This window comes from Mus caroli, chromosome 3 (genome assembly GCF_900094665.2).
Source record: "Mus caroli chromosome 3, CAROLI_EIJ_v1.1, whole genome shotgun sequence".
Classification (NCBI taxonomy): Eukaryota; Metazoa; Chordata; class Mammalia; order Rodentia; family Muridae; genus Mus; species Mus caroli.
In genome coordinates, this window is record NC_034572.1 from 102,786,677 (window position 1) to 102,798,922 (window position 12,246).

The 12,246-nt window shown below is 44.5% G+C and overlaps 1 protein-coding gene across 6 annotated transcripts in view; it reads left to right on the forward strand.

Annotated features, from left to right (window-relative positions):
* The first annotated feature begins 8,445 nt into the window (after positions 1-8,445).
* The window catches only part of Wdr47 (WD repeat domain 47), a 53,827-nt gene continuing 50,026 nt past the window's right edge, over positions 8,446-12,246 (forward strand). For 2 of the 6 annotated variants that reach the window (XM_021158957.1, XM_021158958.2), the window contains exon 1: positions 8,446-8,765. Coding sequence is in view for 2 of the 6 variants with exons in the window: in XM_029475340.1 (XP_029331200.1) it covers positions 9,061-9,075 (15 nt within the window). In the remaining 4 variants the exon portion in view is untranslated. Of the gene's footprint in view, positions 8,766-8,849; positions 9,218-12,246 lie in introns of those variants that run through there. The other 4 variants (XM_029475342.1, XM_029475341.1, XM_029475340.1 and 1 more) reach the window with 4 other exon arrangements.

Consider the following 12,246-nt stretch of genomic DNA (forward strand, 5'->3'; position numbering starts at 1 on the left):
CATCTAACTCTGTACATACTCCTTGCTATGAGTGTCTACCCAACATGGACACAGAATAAACAATAAATGTAATTTTAAATATTAAAGAAAAGCATGCAGTGGGATATTATCTGTCACTATTTTGAGGGAGGGTGGATGAGGTTGATACAGGGTCTCTACATAGCCCTGTTTGTTCTAGAATTCACTATGTAAACCAGGCTGACCTTAACTCATAGAGATCTACCTGCCTTTGCCTCTCCAGTGCTGGGAATAAAGGCATATACCAGTGGCTATCTGTCACTATTTTTGCTAATCAGGGCCTGTTTTATTCCGAAAAGTGTATTAAAGAATTTGTACTGAGTACTACGCCATTTTTACCCACTTTATACAGAAAAGTGTATGCACCCTGAATTAACTCAAAAACAAAAAAAAAAAAAAAGAAGAAGAAAATTACTATTTTTGTTTGTTTCGAGACAGGGTTTCTCTGTGTAGCCCTGGCTGTCCTAAAACTCACTTTGTAGACCAGGCTGGCCTCGAACTCAGAAATCCGCCTGCCTCTGCCTCCCAAGTGCTGGGATTAAAGGTGTGCGCCACCACGCCCAGCAAAGAAAATGATAGTAAGATCATTACTTAGTTGAAACATGGGAAAGAAGGGATGGGGCTAACTTCAGGCTTGACTGGACCCAGGTACTTAAGACTATCTCCATTTTGTATGGTAACCTGTCTTTACTCTCTTGATGGACTTTAAACATGGCTGGCAGTTCTAGGGTTCCATCCTTAACAACCTGAGAATGTTGTTCTTCTTAGCTGTGGTTTGAATGAGAATGGCCACTATAAGCTCCTGTTTGAATGGTTAGTCCTCAGTTAGTGGACTAGGGGGATTCGGAGGTGTGGCTTGGTTGGAGGAGATGTGTCAGTGGGGTTGGGCTTTGATAGTTCAAAAGCCCACACTAGGCCCAGTTTCCTCCCTGTCACCCTCCCCTCTCCATCTCTGTCTCTCTGTCTCCCCTGTTCAGATCTTATATGAGTTCTCAGCTATTGTTCTAGTACCATGTTTACCTGCCTGCTGCCATACTTTCACCGTGATGACCACGCACTTACCCTCTGAAACTGTGAGCAAGCTTCTTATTAAAATGCTCTTCTCTTGCTTTGGTCATGGTGTCTCCTCACAGCAATAACAGTAACCAAACAGAAAATTCCAAGCGAGAGTTACTACTGTCTTGACTCTGGCCAGGAAGAAGTGTGTAAAATCCAGGACCTCCTGTCCCACCTCTGTGGAGAAGATGTCTGTCACTAAGTTAGTAGGGTGCTTACCAATCATGCCCAGAGCCTCAGCACCTCATAAACCTAGTATAGGTCAAACCTGTAATCTGGATCTTGGGAGATGGAAGCAGGAGGATCAGCAGCACTGAGTTGGTGGCCAGCCTGGGGTTCATGAGATCCTTAAGACTCCCCCTCCTCCAAGAAAAATGGCACAGAGTAGGCCTGGAAAGCAAAAAGAAAGGGAGGTTGGATAGACAACAGATGAACAGTGAATTGATTCGTGACTGCTTCCCCCCACCACAACCCCCCAAGACAGAGTCTCACTATTCAGTCCATCACCCACCTGCCCATGATTGAACTCAGGGATCCTCCTCCAGCTCTGGTCTCCCACATGCCGGGGAGGTTACAGGCAGAGTTTATTAATTTTGAGTTCTATAGCTATTTTCCAACATCTACTAGATGTCAACTCTATGTGGCGACTTCTTTTAAAATAAATAAAATTGAAAACTTAGTTTCTCAGTTGCTGGATGTATTCCGGGTTCCCAACCCCATGGTAGTAGCTGGTGTAGCATTGGACAGAGCTGACCTAACACGTTTCCATTTTCACAGAAAAAAGAAAATTGAACAATGATGATTAGAGGGCACAGGTGCTCCCCACTCAGTTCCTCTGTTTTGCATAAACACATTATGGTAGTTTCAGTAGGCTTGGTCCAGGGAGTGGCACTATTAGGAACTGCCCGTGAGACAGTCTCTCCTGGCTGCTTTCCAATCAAGATGTAGAACTCTCAGCTCTTTCTCCAGCACCGTGCCTGCCTGTATGCTGCCATGCTTTCTGCCATGACGATAGTGGACTGAGCCTCTGAATCTGTAAGCCAGCCCCAATGAAATGTTCTTTCTTCGTCATGGTGTCTCTTCACTACAATGAAACCGTAACTAAAACACACACACACACAGTATTATAGGAAAGCATAATGAGCCACAGCTTCAGCAAATAAATAATTCTTTGCCAACTTGTCTTCTGAGAGCAGTATTAAGTCAACTTCATCAGCAAAGGCAGAACACATCCATTTCACAAAGTGGAGCAGCCGTAGAAACCGTGCTCAGAAGGCTGGTGGAAAGAAGTGAATATCAGCTTCGAGATTTAAATAAAGCTTGTCTTCTTGCCTCTAGGCAGGCACACACAGAAACAGAAACAGTAGTATGGGGTTAAATCACAATGAGAGAAATTATAGGGATATGCAGCCAGAGTATCATAAGCTAAGACATCGTTAATGTAGACATGGGAAAAGTAGCTCACCAGATCTGAGCAGTGCAGAGGGGTAGGTTGTCTGGGGAATGCCCTCAGATGGTCCATTTAGCTTGATGTGTTACGAGAGTTATGCAAGAGTCATTAGCAAAAGTTATCCATGCAGGTCTACTTATCTCTTTAATGTGACTTTGAATATCTAATTTATTTAAATATTGAGTTTAGAGGTTTATCCTTCTTTCCCACCATAATTAGGAACTGTGTGTACTCTTTCCAAGTTGCTTTTGTTATGTATTTGATCGCACTGATTAAAAAAAAAAGCAGCAAATACAACATATAGCATACAGTATCTATTCAGACTTTATGGAAAGTTCTACTAAATAGCTTCAAGCTCATTCCTTATTTTTTTTTATTACACTTATTTATTTTGTGTGTGTTTGCCTATGTGCATGCATGTGCCGTAGCACTCATGTGAAGATCAGAAGACAACTTATGCGAGTTGGGTCTTTTCTTCCATCAAGTGGGTCCCTGGGTTCAAACATAGGCCATCAGGCTTGGTGGCAAGTGCCTTAAACTGAAGAGCCATCTTACTGACCCTAGAATATTGATTTTTCTTTTTTTACAAAATTTTTATTAATGCTCATATATTTACTTAATATAAATATAAATGTCCTTATTTGAAACAATGATGTATTTTTTAAACTAGGTTTAATCATACATGTATAATTTAACTTTTTGTCAAGGAGCCTTGGCTAGATCCATGTGCATTTGTTTTTGGGTTGGTTGTTTGGGGGAGGTTGGAGTGGAAGGGAAAGAGTTATGACAGGGTCTCATGTAGCCCAGGCTCTCCAGGAACTCTCTATGTAGAAGAGGCTGGCCTTGAATTTCTGATCTTCATGCCTCTTGTTAGTTGGGAGTACAGATATGGGCCACCTCACATGGTCCTGGATTTAATCCTTGAATCTGTTGAAGGAGAAGCCATGCTAAAAGTATTTGTTCTCCCAAGGCTAGGAGGCTGCTAACCCTGAAGCAGAAAACTTTTGGTGTGCTTAAGTTTTCATAAGAGCGGCTCTTTTAAAATAAGTCCTCTTATTTCCACGGAACTCTCTCTCTCTGAATACCTTGGATTAAAATGTCCTAGTTTAGGTTTGTGCTCGGATTCCTTTGTGACATCTGGGGAAAACCAAAAGCTTCTATTCACCTTTTTAGAAGTGAGATTTGAGAATCATATTCAAAGGTACCCACCTAAGCCTGTAGGCATTTAAGTCATAAGGCGCCATGAGTCATTTTGTCGTGTTAGAACCTGCGCTTTCAAGCGATGCCTGACCTAGTTCCTGAATCACAGTAGGCATTCAGCAGATGTTTAGTGAATGACTGAGGTTGCACCTCAGGAACTAAGGACAGTCCATCTAAGAAAGCTTTGTCTTTTCTGAACAGATCATTGCTATGCAGCTAGGAGAGTGAAAGGCCAGAAGATCTAATCTTAGCCCTGTGGCTGAGTATTGAAAAGCGATACCTTAGCCTTACAGATATTAAGGTTGTGTGGTAAGACCTGATGTTACATTAGGAAGCAAATATACAAATAGTCATTGCATTACCAACATACAATGGTAAGGTAGACCAGCTGTCTTATTCCAGTCTTGTCCTTTTCTTTCTGGTACCTCCTTTTCCCAGAAGGATGAAGAGTCTGTATTTGCTTCTAACAGTCTGAGTTTTACTGAAAATTCAGAGGTATGCTGAACTGCTGTCAAAGGTATGGAGAACATAAACACACAACCTCAAATCCTCCCTAACTCATCACAATAAGGTTCATTTTCTTTCTGTTTTTTTTTCTTTAAGACAGGGTTTCTGTATGTAGCCCTCCCTGGCTGTCCTGGAACTCCAGGCTGGCCTCAAACTCCTCTTGCTACTGCCTTCCCATGGCTGGGATTAAAGGTGTGCCCCACCATTGCCTGAAAAGGTTCATTTTCTTTAAGTTAAAATTTGGGGTTGATACAAGGAATTAGGGCAGGGAATAAGGAGTAAGGTTTTAAGAGTTAGATGTTTTGTCTGTGGGGGTCTTGATCATGTTTGCTTTTCTCAGCCAACTAAAGAAATAAAAGGCAGGAAAAAAATCTCAGACATGGCATGCAACAAACTATTACAAGTGAAACACAGGCCACAAGTACAGAGAAAGACTCCCCACAGAGCAGAGGGGGCCATCAGGTCTGTTTTTCCAGGGAAGGACTGGGAGTTTTAAGTGCTTGTGGTGGCCTGAGATAGGTCCCCTTCCCCTAATTTTGAGTTAGCCAGCTTCAGGTAAACATGTATTTACAGTGGTATGGGGCAGGGACTTTTCCCTCGCTCTGATATTAGGTTGGTCTATTGAGACAAATAAAGGGGAGCTAACAGGCCCACCACTTCAGGAATGTGTTCGGGACTGTCCTTGAACATATCTGATCAGTTCAAACTGGTGAGGGGAAAGGAGGCCCTACTTGTGGAAGAAAAATCAGATATAAAATATATAAAGGCAGGTTTATTGCCTCGAGGAGGGAGAAAGGGAATGAGGACGAGAAAGAGAAAGAGTGAGGGCATGTGCAGAGAGGGTAGGGAGAGGGAGAGCAGGAAAGAGATCAAAATGTCTGGCTTATATAGGGAAGAGCCTCTGGAGGAAGGGCAGCCCAGCCCCTGGGCTGGCAAGTGCAGGGTTGGGGGCAGGGTATGCCTGGTAGGGACTGAAGGATGCTGAGAGGACCTGGAGGCCAGTCTGCTTTGATAAGTAAAGTTTACACCTCAGCCCCTTGTCCCATGGTCTAAAACCAAACACTGAGAAGATTCATAATAAATGTTACCAGAGTTATTAGGGGCAGAGCCTAGATCCTGGCAGCACTAGTAACCAAGGTTCAGTCACTGGCCCTTCAATATGCCAATGAAAGCAATAGCAAAAGGCAGAGAAAGATTTCTTCAATGTGACCACATTAGAAAGAAGAACAAAGAAGAACCCTCCAAGTCCCTCTTCACAGTCTAGGTTCAAGCAGAGGGCCAGAAGCATGCATTGGCTAAGCCCTCTTGGTCTGGATTTCTGCCTCTGCTACCAGGCAGTGTAACCAGATGTCAACATTGTTGGAAATCTCTCCCCCTCCCCCGCAAACCCCCCCCCCACACACACACACAAAGTCTTCCTCTGGCTGGCACCAGGTCTTTTCCTTTCCCAGCGTGAGATTCCCAGTGAAATTCTAATTTCCTAGCGACTATTGTCTCAAGAGTCTGGTAACTGAAAGGAGGGGGCCCACATTTCCCTTCAAAATTTCTTCATTCCTGCCAAGCTCCTTGTGGTGGTCTGAATGAGAATGGCCCCCTAGGCTCAAATATTTGAATGTTTAGTTACCAGGGAGTCACACTATTAGAAAGAATTCAAAGAGTTAGGTGGTGCTGCCTTGTTGGAGGAAGTGTGTCACTGGGGGTGGGGTTTAAGATTTTAAAAGCCCATGCCAAGCCCAGAGTCTCTCTGACTAAATTCAGGATATCTGTTTTCAGCTGTTCCTCTAGTATCTGCCTGTAGGCTGTCTTGCTTCTTGTCATGTTGATAATGGACTGAAGCTCTGAAACTGTAAGCCAGTCCCAGATAAAAAGCTTTTTCCTTTTAATTTATTTATTTTATTTATGCAATTACATTGTAGCTCTCTTCAGACACACCAGAAGAGGGCATCAGATCTCATTACAGATGGTTGTGAGGCACCATGTGGTTGCTAGGAATTGAACTCAGGACCTCTGGAAGAGCAGTCCGTGCTCTTAACTGCTGAGCCATCTCTCCATCCCTAGAAGCTTTTTCTTATAACACTTGCCTTCATCAGGTGGTCTCTTTAGAGCAATAGAATAGCGACTAAGATACTATATGATTTTCTTCTAGGATTTAGGTGAACTGGGCAATTGATGTTTTGAAGTTCAGATATTTTAATTTCTCCCTGAAATTAAAAATGTTCTCTCTACAACTTTTAAACTATGACTTATCTTTTTGGGTTTCCCTCCTCCTCCCTCTCTTCTTCTCCCTCCTCCTCTCCCTCCTCCTTCCTCTTCTCCCCCTCTTCTGTGCATGTGTATATGTGTGTGAAATTTGTGTGTGTGAAGCCAGAATTGATAGTGCTTGACTCTGATCACTCTTTATCCTATTCATTAAGGCAACGTCTCTCCTTGACAGAGTTTGACAGTTAGTCAGCTTGTGTCCCTCACTCCCATGATCCATCTCTGCCTCTGAAGCTCCAGGTTAACAGGTGGCCACCAGCCTTGCATAACTACTGATGATCCAAACCCTGTTCTTCATGACTGCATGGCAAACACTGACCACAGACCCGTCTCTGCAGTCCCATCTTACTTTGAGACAGACTCTTACTATGTAGCTGGGCTTAGACTGGCCTCCAGTCTGCAATACTCTTTATCCTGCTGGAATTACAGGCATGCACCAACATACTTGGTCTTTATAGTATTGTATTTATTTATTGGATATGTTATGTGCATACACAATGCTGTGATTCACCTGGCCATTTATCTTGAACTGGATTTTTTTTTTTTTTTTTTGTCTGTTTGTTTTTGAGGTCCCAGCCTTTGCTGGCTGGAACTCATTATGTAAACCAGGCCAGGTAAATCACTCATAGGTCTACCTCTGCCTCCTGAGTGCTGGATTCTTTATGCTAAGGTTCCTGGAGGTTCGGCTCCTTAAGCAGTACGTATCTGGGAGGATACTACTACACAAATGTGTAGGAGTGAGGTTACTATTGTAAATAAGAGGGCAGTTCAAAGCAGCAACCTCGTTAAGCGCTTCAAGGTAGGATTTGCTTTACACATGGAAAGCCTGGAAGGGGATGGTTTTCATAGAGGGAGATGGAGTACAGAAAAGGGCAAGGAAGGAGTATTTATTTAATTTAAGCTTTATTAGTTAATTGTTGGAGTAGAATTAAGAGTCAAACCCAGCGCACAGAAGACATTTGGAAGTGTCAGCTAGGTTGTCCTAGCTACTTTTTTTATTGATGTGATGAAACACCATGACCAAGGCAACTTATAAAAGACAGCATTTAATTTTTAGCTCAGGGTTCCAGAGGGTTAGTTCATGACGGTCTTGGCAGTGAATGTGCCAGCAGACAGGGAGGCATGATGCTGGAGCAGTTGCTAACAGCTTACACGTGATCCACAAGCACCAGATATAAAACTAAGAAAAGGCTGGCTTTGGACTGGAGAGATGGCTCAGCGGTTAAGAGCACTGACTGCTCTATCTGGAGGTCCCGAGTTCAAATCCTGACAACCACATGGTGGCTCACAACCATCCATAGTGAGATCTGATGCCCTCTTCTGGGGTGTCTGGCGACAGCTACAGAGTACTTACATATAATAAAAAATCTTACAAAAAAAAAAAGCCAGAAAGGACTGGCTCTTGAAACCTCCAAGACCACCCTTAGTGACATCTCTTCCAACCTGTTCACACCTAATCCAGTGGCTCTCAGCCTTCCTAATGCTGCGACTCTTTAACACAGTTGCTCATCATTTGGTGACCTCCTCACCCCCAGCCATAAAATTATTTCCGTTGCTACTTCAGAACAGTTGCTACTGCTATGAATTGAAATTATATGATATGTTATACCCTTCTAGGAGGTGTTGGGACCCATACGTTGAGAACTGCTATCCTAATCTTTCCCTGTCAGTCCAGTAACTGGGGACAAGCATTCAAATGCATGACTATGGGGGCAATTCTCATTCAAACTACCACACCTGTCCACGCTATTTTGGGACATAACATAGCGTCACCCGAAGGTTCTGGGCCTACATCCTCCTTACAGGCATCTCCTAAACCATAAGAGCAGAGAAGACAAGGGCTAGGAGCCTCCAGGCGTCAGTCTTAGATTCTGCCCGCCCCCGTGTTAGGCCCCGCCTCCAGGCCCCGCCCTATCCTCCTGGGCTGGCCCAGCGGACTCTTCTGCTCAGGCACCTGCCTAGCCGCCTCGCGAGGAGGGGTCCTGAGGCGGCTCCAGGGACGAGCAGTGATTGGCTGCAGCTGGCGGCTGGAGCTCCGTTCCAGCGGCGCTTGACAACCGCAGTCCGTGGAGCGGAGCGGTCGGAGGCGGGATCGGGGCGGACGCGAGCAGGACCGGCTGACGAGCTGATGGATTGACGTGCGGGCTGCTTAGCCCAGACCGCCGCCCTCGCGCTCGCGCCTGAGACTGGAATTGGCTGTTTCGGGGCTCTGGCCGCCGGCCTCTCCGCCGCGTTTTCCTCCACCGCTTCTGCCGGCTCCGCCCGGAGCTCTCAGGTGAGCGGATTCCAGGAGGCGGGGGCGGGCCGCCGTGCACCGTGGGTTGCCATGGTCACCCGTCGCCACCTGTCACTAGCCTGATGCGGCGCAGACCCCACGGCCCCTTGGGCGGCGTTCGCGGCCGGGAGGAGTGTCTTGGGTAGGCTTTGGTGGCGACTGCGAGAAGATGGGATGCGGGCGAGGCCCGGGTGTCTCGGGGACAGGACCTGGGACCCGCCAGGCAGTCTATCCAGGCCGCCACTGCTGGACCACACCTTCCCCTACTTGCCCATCTGATTCGGGCGGCTGGGGGATGCCCCTCGCCCTGGTATGGAGTATCCACCTCGCCGCTGCTGAGGGGCGCGAGGAGGGCTGATTGGGCTGCATCTGCCTCGCCCCTCTACTGGGCTGGGGCGAGACTGAGGGCTGTGCGCTGGTCCCTTTCCCTGCTCGCCTTGGCCGGCGAATGGGTAGGGAGTGGCGGGGTTGAGGGTTTGGGGGGGATCCGGGTTTGCCCTTTCTGACGCCAGGCCAGTGGCTGTTAGGAGCAGTCCTTTGGGGTCTGGGAGGGTGGGGACAGGGGCATCGACTGAATTTCGAACCTGAGTTGTTCCGGGGGACGTCTGCGTAAGACACCGGAGGTTATGGAACTCAGAGGGTTAAGCTGCTTAGCTGTATTGGGGAGAAAATGATTGGGGCTCTAGCTCTCTGGGACGACGCCTTTGGCAAAGGGGTAGGAACCAAGTAGCCAGGGGCAGTATTTGACCTGATGATTTCCCCCCTGTACATCCAGACATGCAGCTAGTGGGTGTCGTCTGAGGGGAGCTTTTTTTTTTTTTTTTTTTTTTTTTTTTTTTTTTTGGCAACTTGGTTCTCACTGCATAATGAGAGGAGAAGTCTTTGTTCCACCCAGATTCATCGGTTGAAATCCTGACACTTAGTTTCCCCCCTTTGTTGTAGAGTTCATAGAATGCTATAAAAAGTTAATGGCACAGGAATTAACATGTAGGTTTAAAAGGGCTGTAAATCTTTTTCACAGATAATACCACTTCTTTTTTTTTGGGGGGGGGTCTCAAGTGTTGGCATATGTTATGTTAGCATTTTACTAGAAAGGAGAAACGCCTAGCAGTCGAATTTTCTTTATATGCACATTCTGGAGGTCTTATTTAGGTGGGAGATGTAACGAGTCATTGTGCATTAAGGTTTGGGGGAGGGGGAGGGACATTGTTTCCAACAACAAAGTAACACGTAAATGGGAAAGACAAGGAAATAATCCATAACAGTAGAGGTAAGGTAAACAACCAGATCATGAACTCCATGAATTGGGCTGCCATTACCGAGTGTGTGTGTGTGTGTGTGTGTGTGTGTGTGTGTGTGTGTGTGTGTGATTTTAACTTATTTCCCACCTTGCCACTTTTCTAGTTTTTTTTTTGTGAAAAATCAGTAGTAGGAATGTATCATAAGAGAGCAAGAGTGCTAATCAGTGTTTGCAGTTACATAATTGTGCAGTTTCTTTCTCTTTGTCAAATAGTTTGTTATTGAATGGACACCGTATGACTTGTTTAGTATATGCTACAGTTTGAAAAGCAAATAAGAAATATGTCAAAATAAGAAAAATGTCCAATTTTTCCTTGGTAGGTCAGTTGCCTGAAAACCCGATTGCCTGGATGGAAGCTTCTCTTTGCTTCTGTAATTACAGTCTTGGAGGAGATATTTATCCTACCATTGACCTTGTTTTCTTATTCTGTGAAATAGGGATAATGCCTGGTGTTGTTTGAGTCTCAGAGTGGACTGTGATGTTGAATAAATCAGTTCAGTTGCAAGTGCTTTGGAAAATATTAAGGAAGCTGTTGACTGCCTTTACCAGAGGGGAACACTGAGAGGGAGTATTATCATTTTCTTCTTAACATTTCTAGATTCAAGACCTTTTTTATTACAGTGGCCTTAAGAGGTTTATGAGAAAAGTGGAGGTGTTTCCTCATTCTCAGTAGAGGGTTGCTTAAGTTGTGGTGATGTGGGGAAAGAGGGTTTTGCTTTTGTATATGGGTTAGTGATACTTTCTTGCAAATAAGGCTGCTGCTAATAACTGACGAGTTATATTTGGCACTAGATAATCCTCACTGCAGGTCACAGGTTCATGACTAATGCAAACATAACTTTATCCCCTCTGACCTAAGCTTTTCAAATTGAGGCACTGACACTAATTCAGACTGGGTCTGTAGTTCAGTGGCTGAGTACTGTCTAGCATCCACAAGACCCTGGGCTTGATTCCCAGAACAACAGAAATAAAGTATGAATAAGCTTCAGTATTCAAGAAAAAGATCTGTAGGTGTGTAAATGACACTTGAAATAGTCCTTAATTTCATTTGAAGAATTGGATATATTCATACAAATCAAAGATGACACAAAGAGAAGGCAATATTAACATTAATTTCTAAGATAACATTTAGAGATTTCAAAATAGACTTCCTGTTAGACTTGACTGAAGCTAAGTGAATTCTAAGCTGTGTTTAGTTTTTTCCTGTCCTAAGTGCAAAAGTTTAAGAAGCTTTGTTTTAGGCATTCTTAATTAATGAATGGAAAATCCTCACACAGCACAGGGAAAACGGCCTTTTTCATTTTTACAGTTCCAATCTTAAAAAGGTTCACCTTTACTTAAATTCTAACTTCCCCTCCTGGTTTTATGGTTTTTTGTTTGTATGCCCTGGACCTCTCTATAGAGCAGGCTGGTTTCCAACATACAACATCTGCCTGCCTCTGCCTCCCAAGGAGTGTTGGGACTAAAGGTGTGTGCCATCACTGTCCACCTTATTCCCTCTTGTTTGCTTTTTTTTTTTTTAAGATTTATTTTATTTTATTTTATGTATATGAGTACACTATAGCTGTACTGATGGTTGTGAGCCATCATGCGGTTGCTGAGAATTTTATTCAGGACCTCTGTTCGCTCCAGCCCTGCTCCCTCCGGCCCCACTCACTTCGGCCCTGCTCGCTCTGGCCCAAAGATTTATTTATTATTATATGTAAGTATACTGTAGCTGTCTGTCTTCAGACACACCAGAAAAGGGCATTGATTTTCATTACAGATGGTTGTGAGCCACCATGTGTTTGCTGGGGTTTGAACTCAGGATCTTCGGAAGAGCAGTCAGTGCTCTTAACCACTGAGCCATCTCTCCAGCCCTCCTTCTTTAAGCCCTGTAAAAAGTTAGAGTATTGTATTGGAAATGGTGAAGAATTTTAGTTTGCATCAGTGGTTCTAAACCTGTGCGTTTCTACTCCTTTTGTTGAACTATCCCTTCACAGTGATGAATGTCAGATACCTTACATATCATATATTTACATTATTATTCATAACAGTAGAAAAATTACAGTTACAGAGTAGCAATGAGAATAATCTTGTGATGGGGGGGGGTCACCACAACCTGAAGACCTGTATTAAGGGGTCCTGGCATTAGGAAGGTTGAGAAGCACTGGTTTAGATAGACTGATGAACTCATTTCAT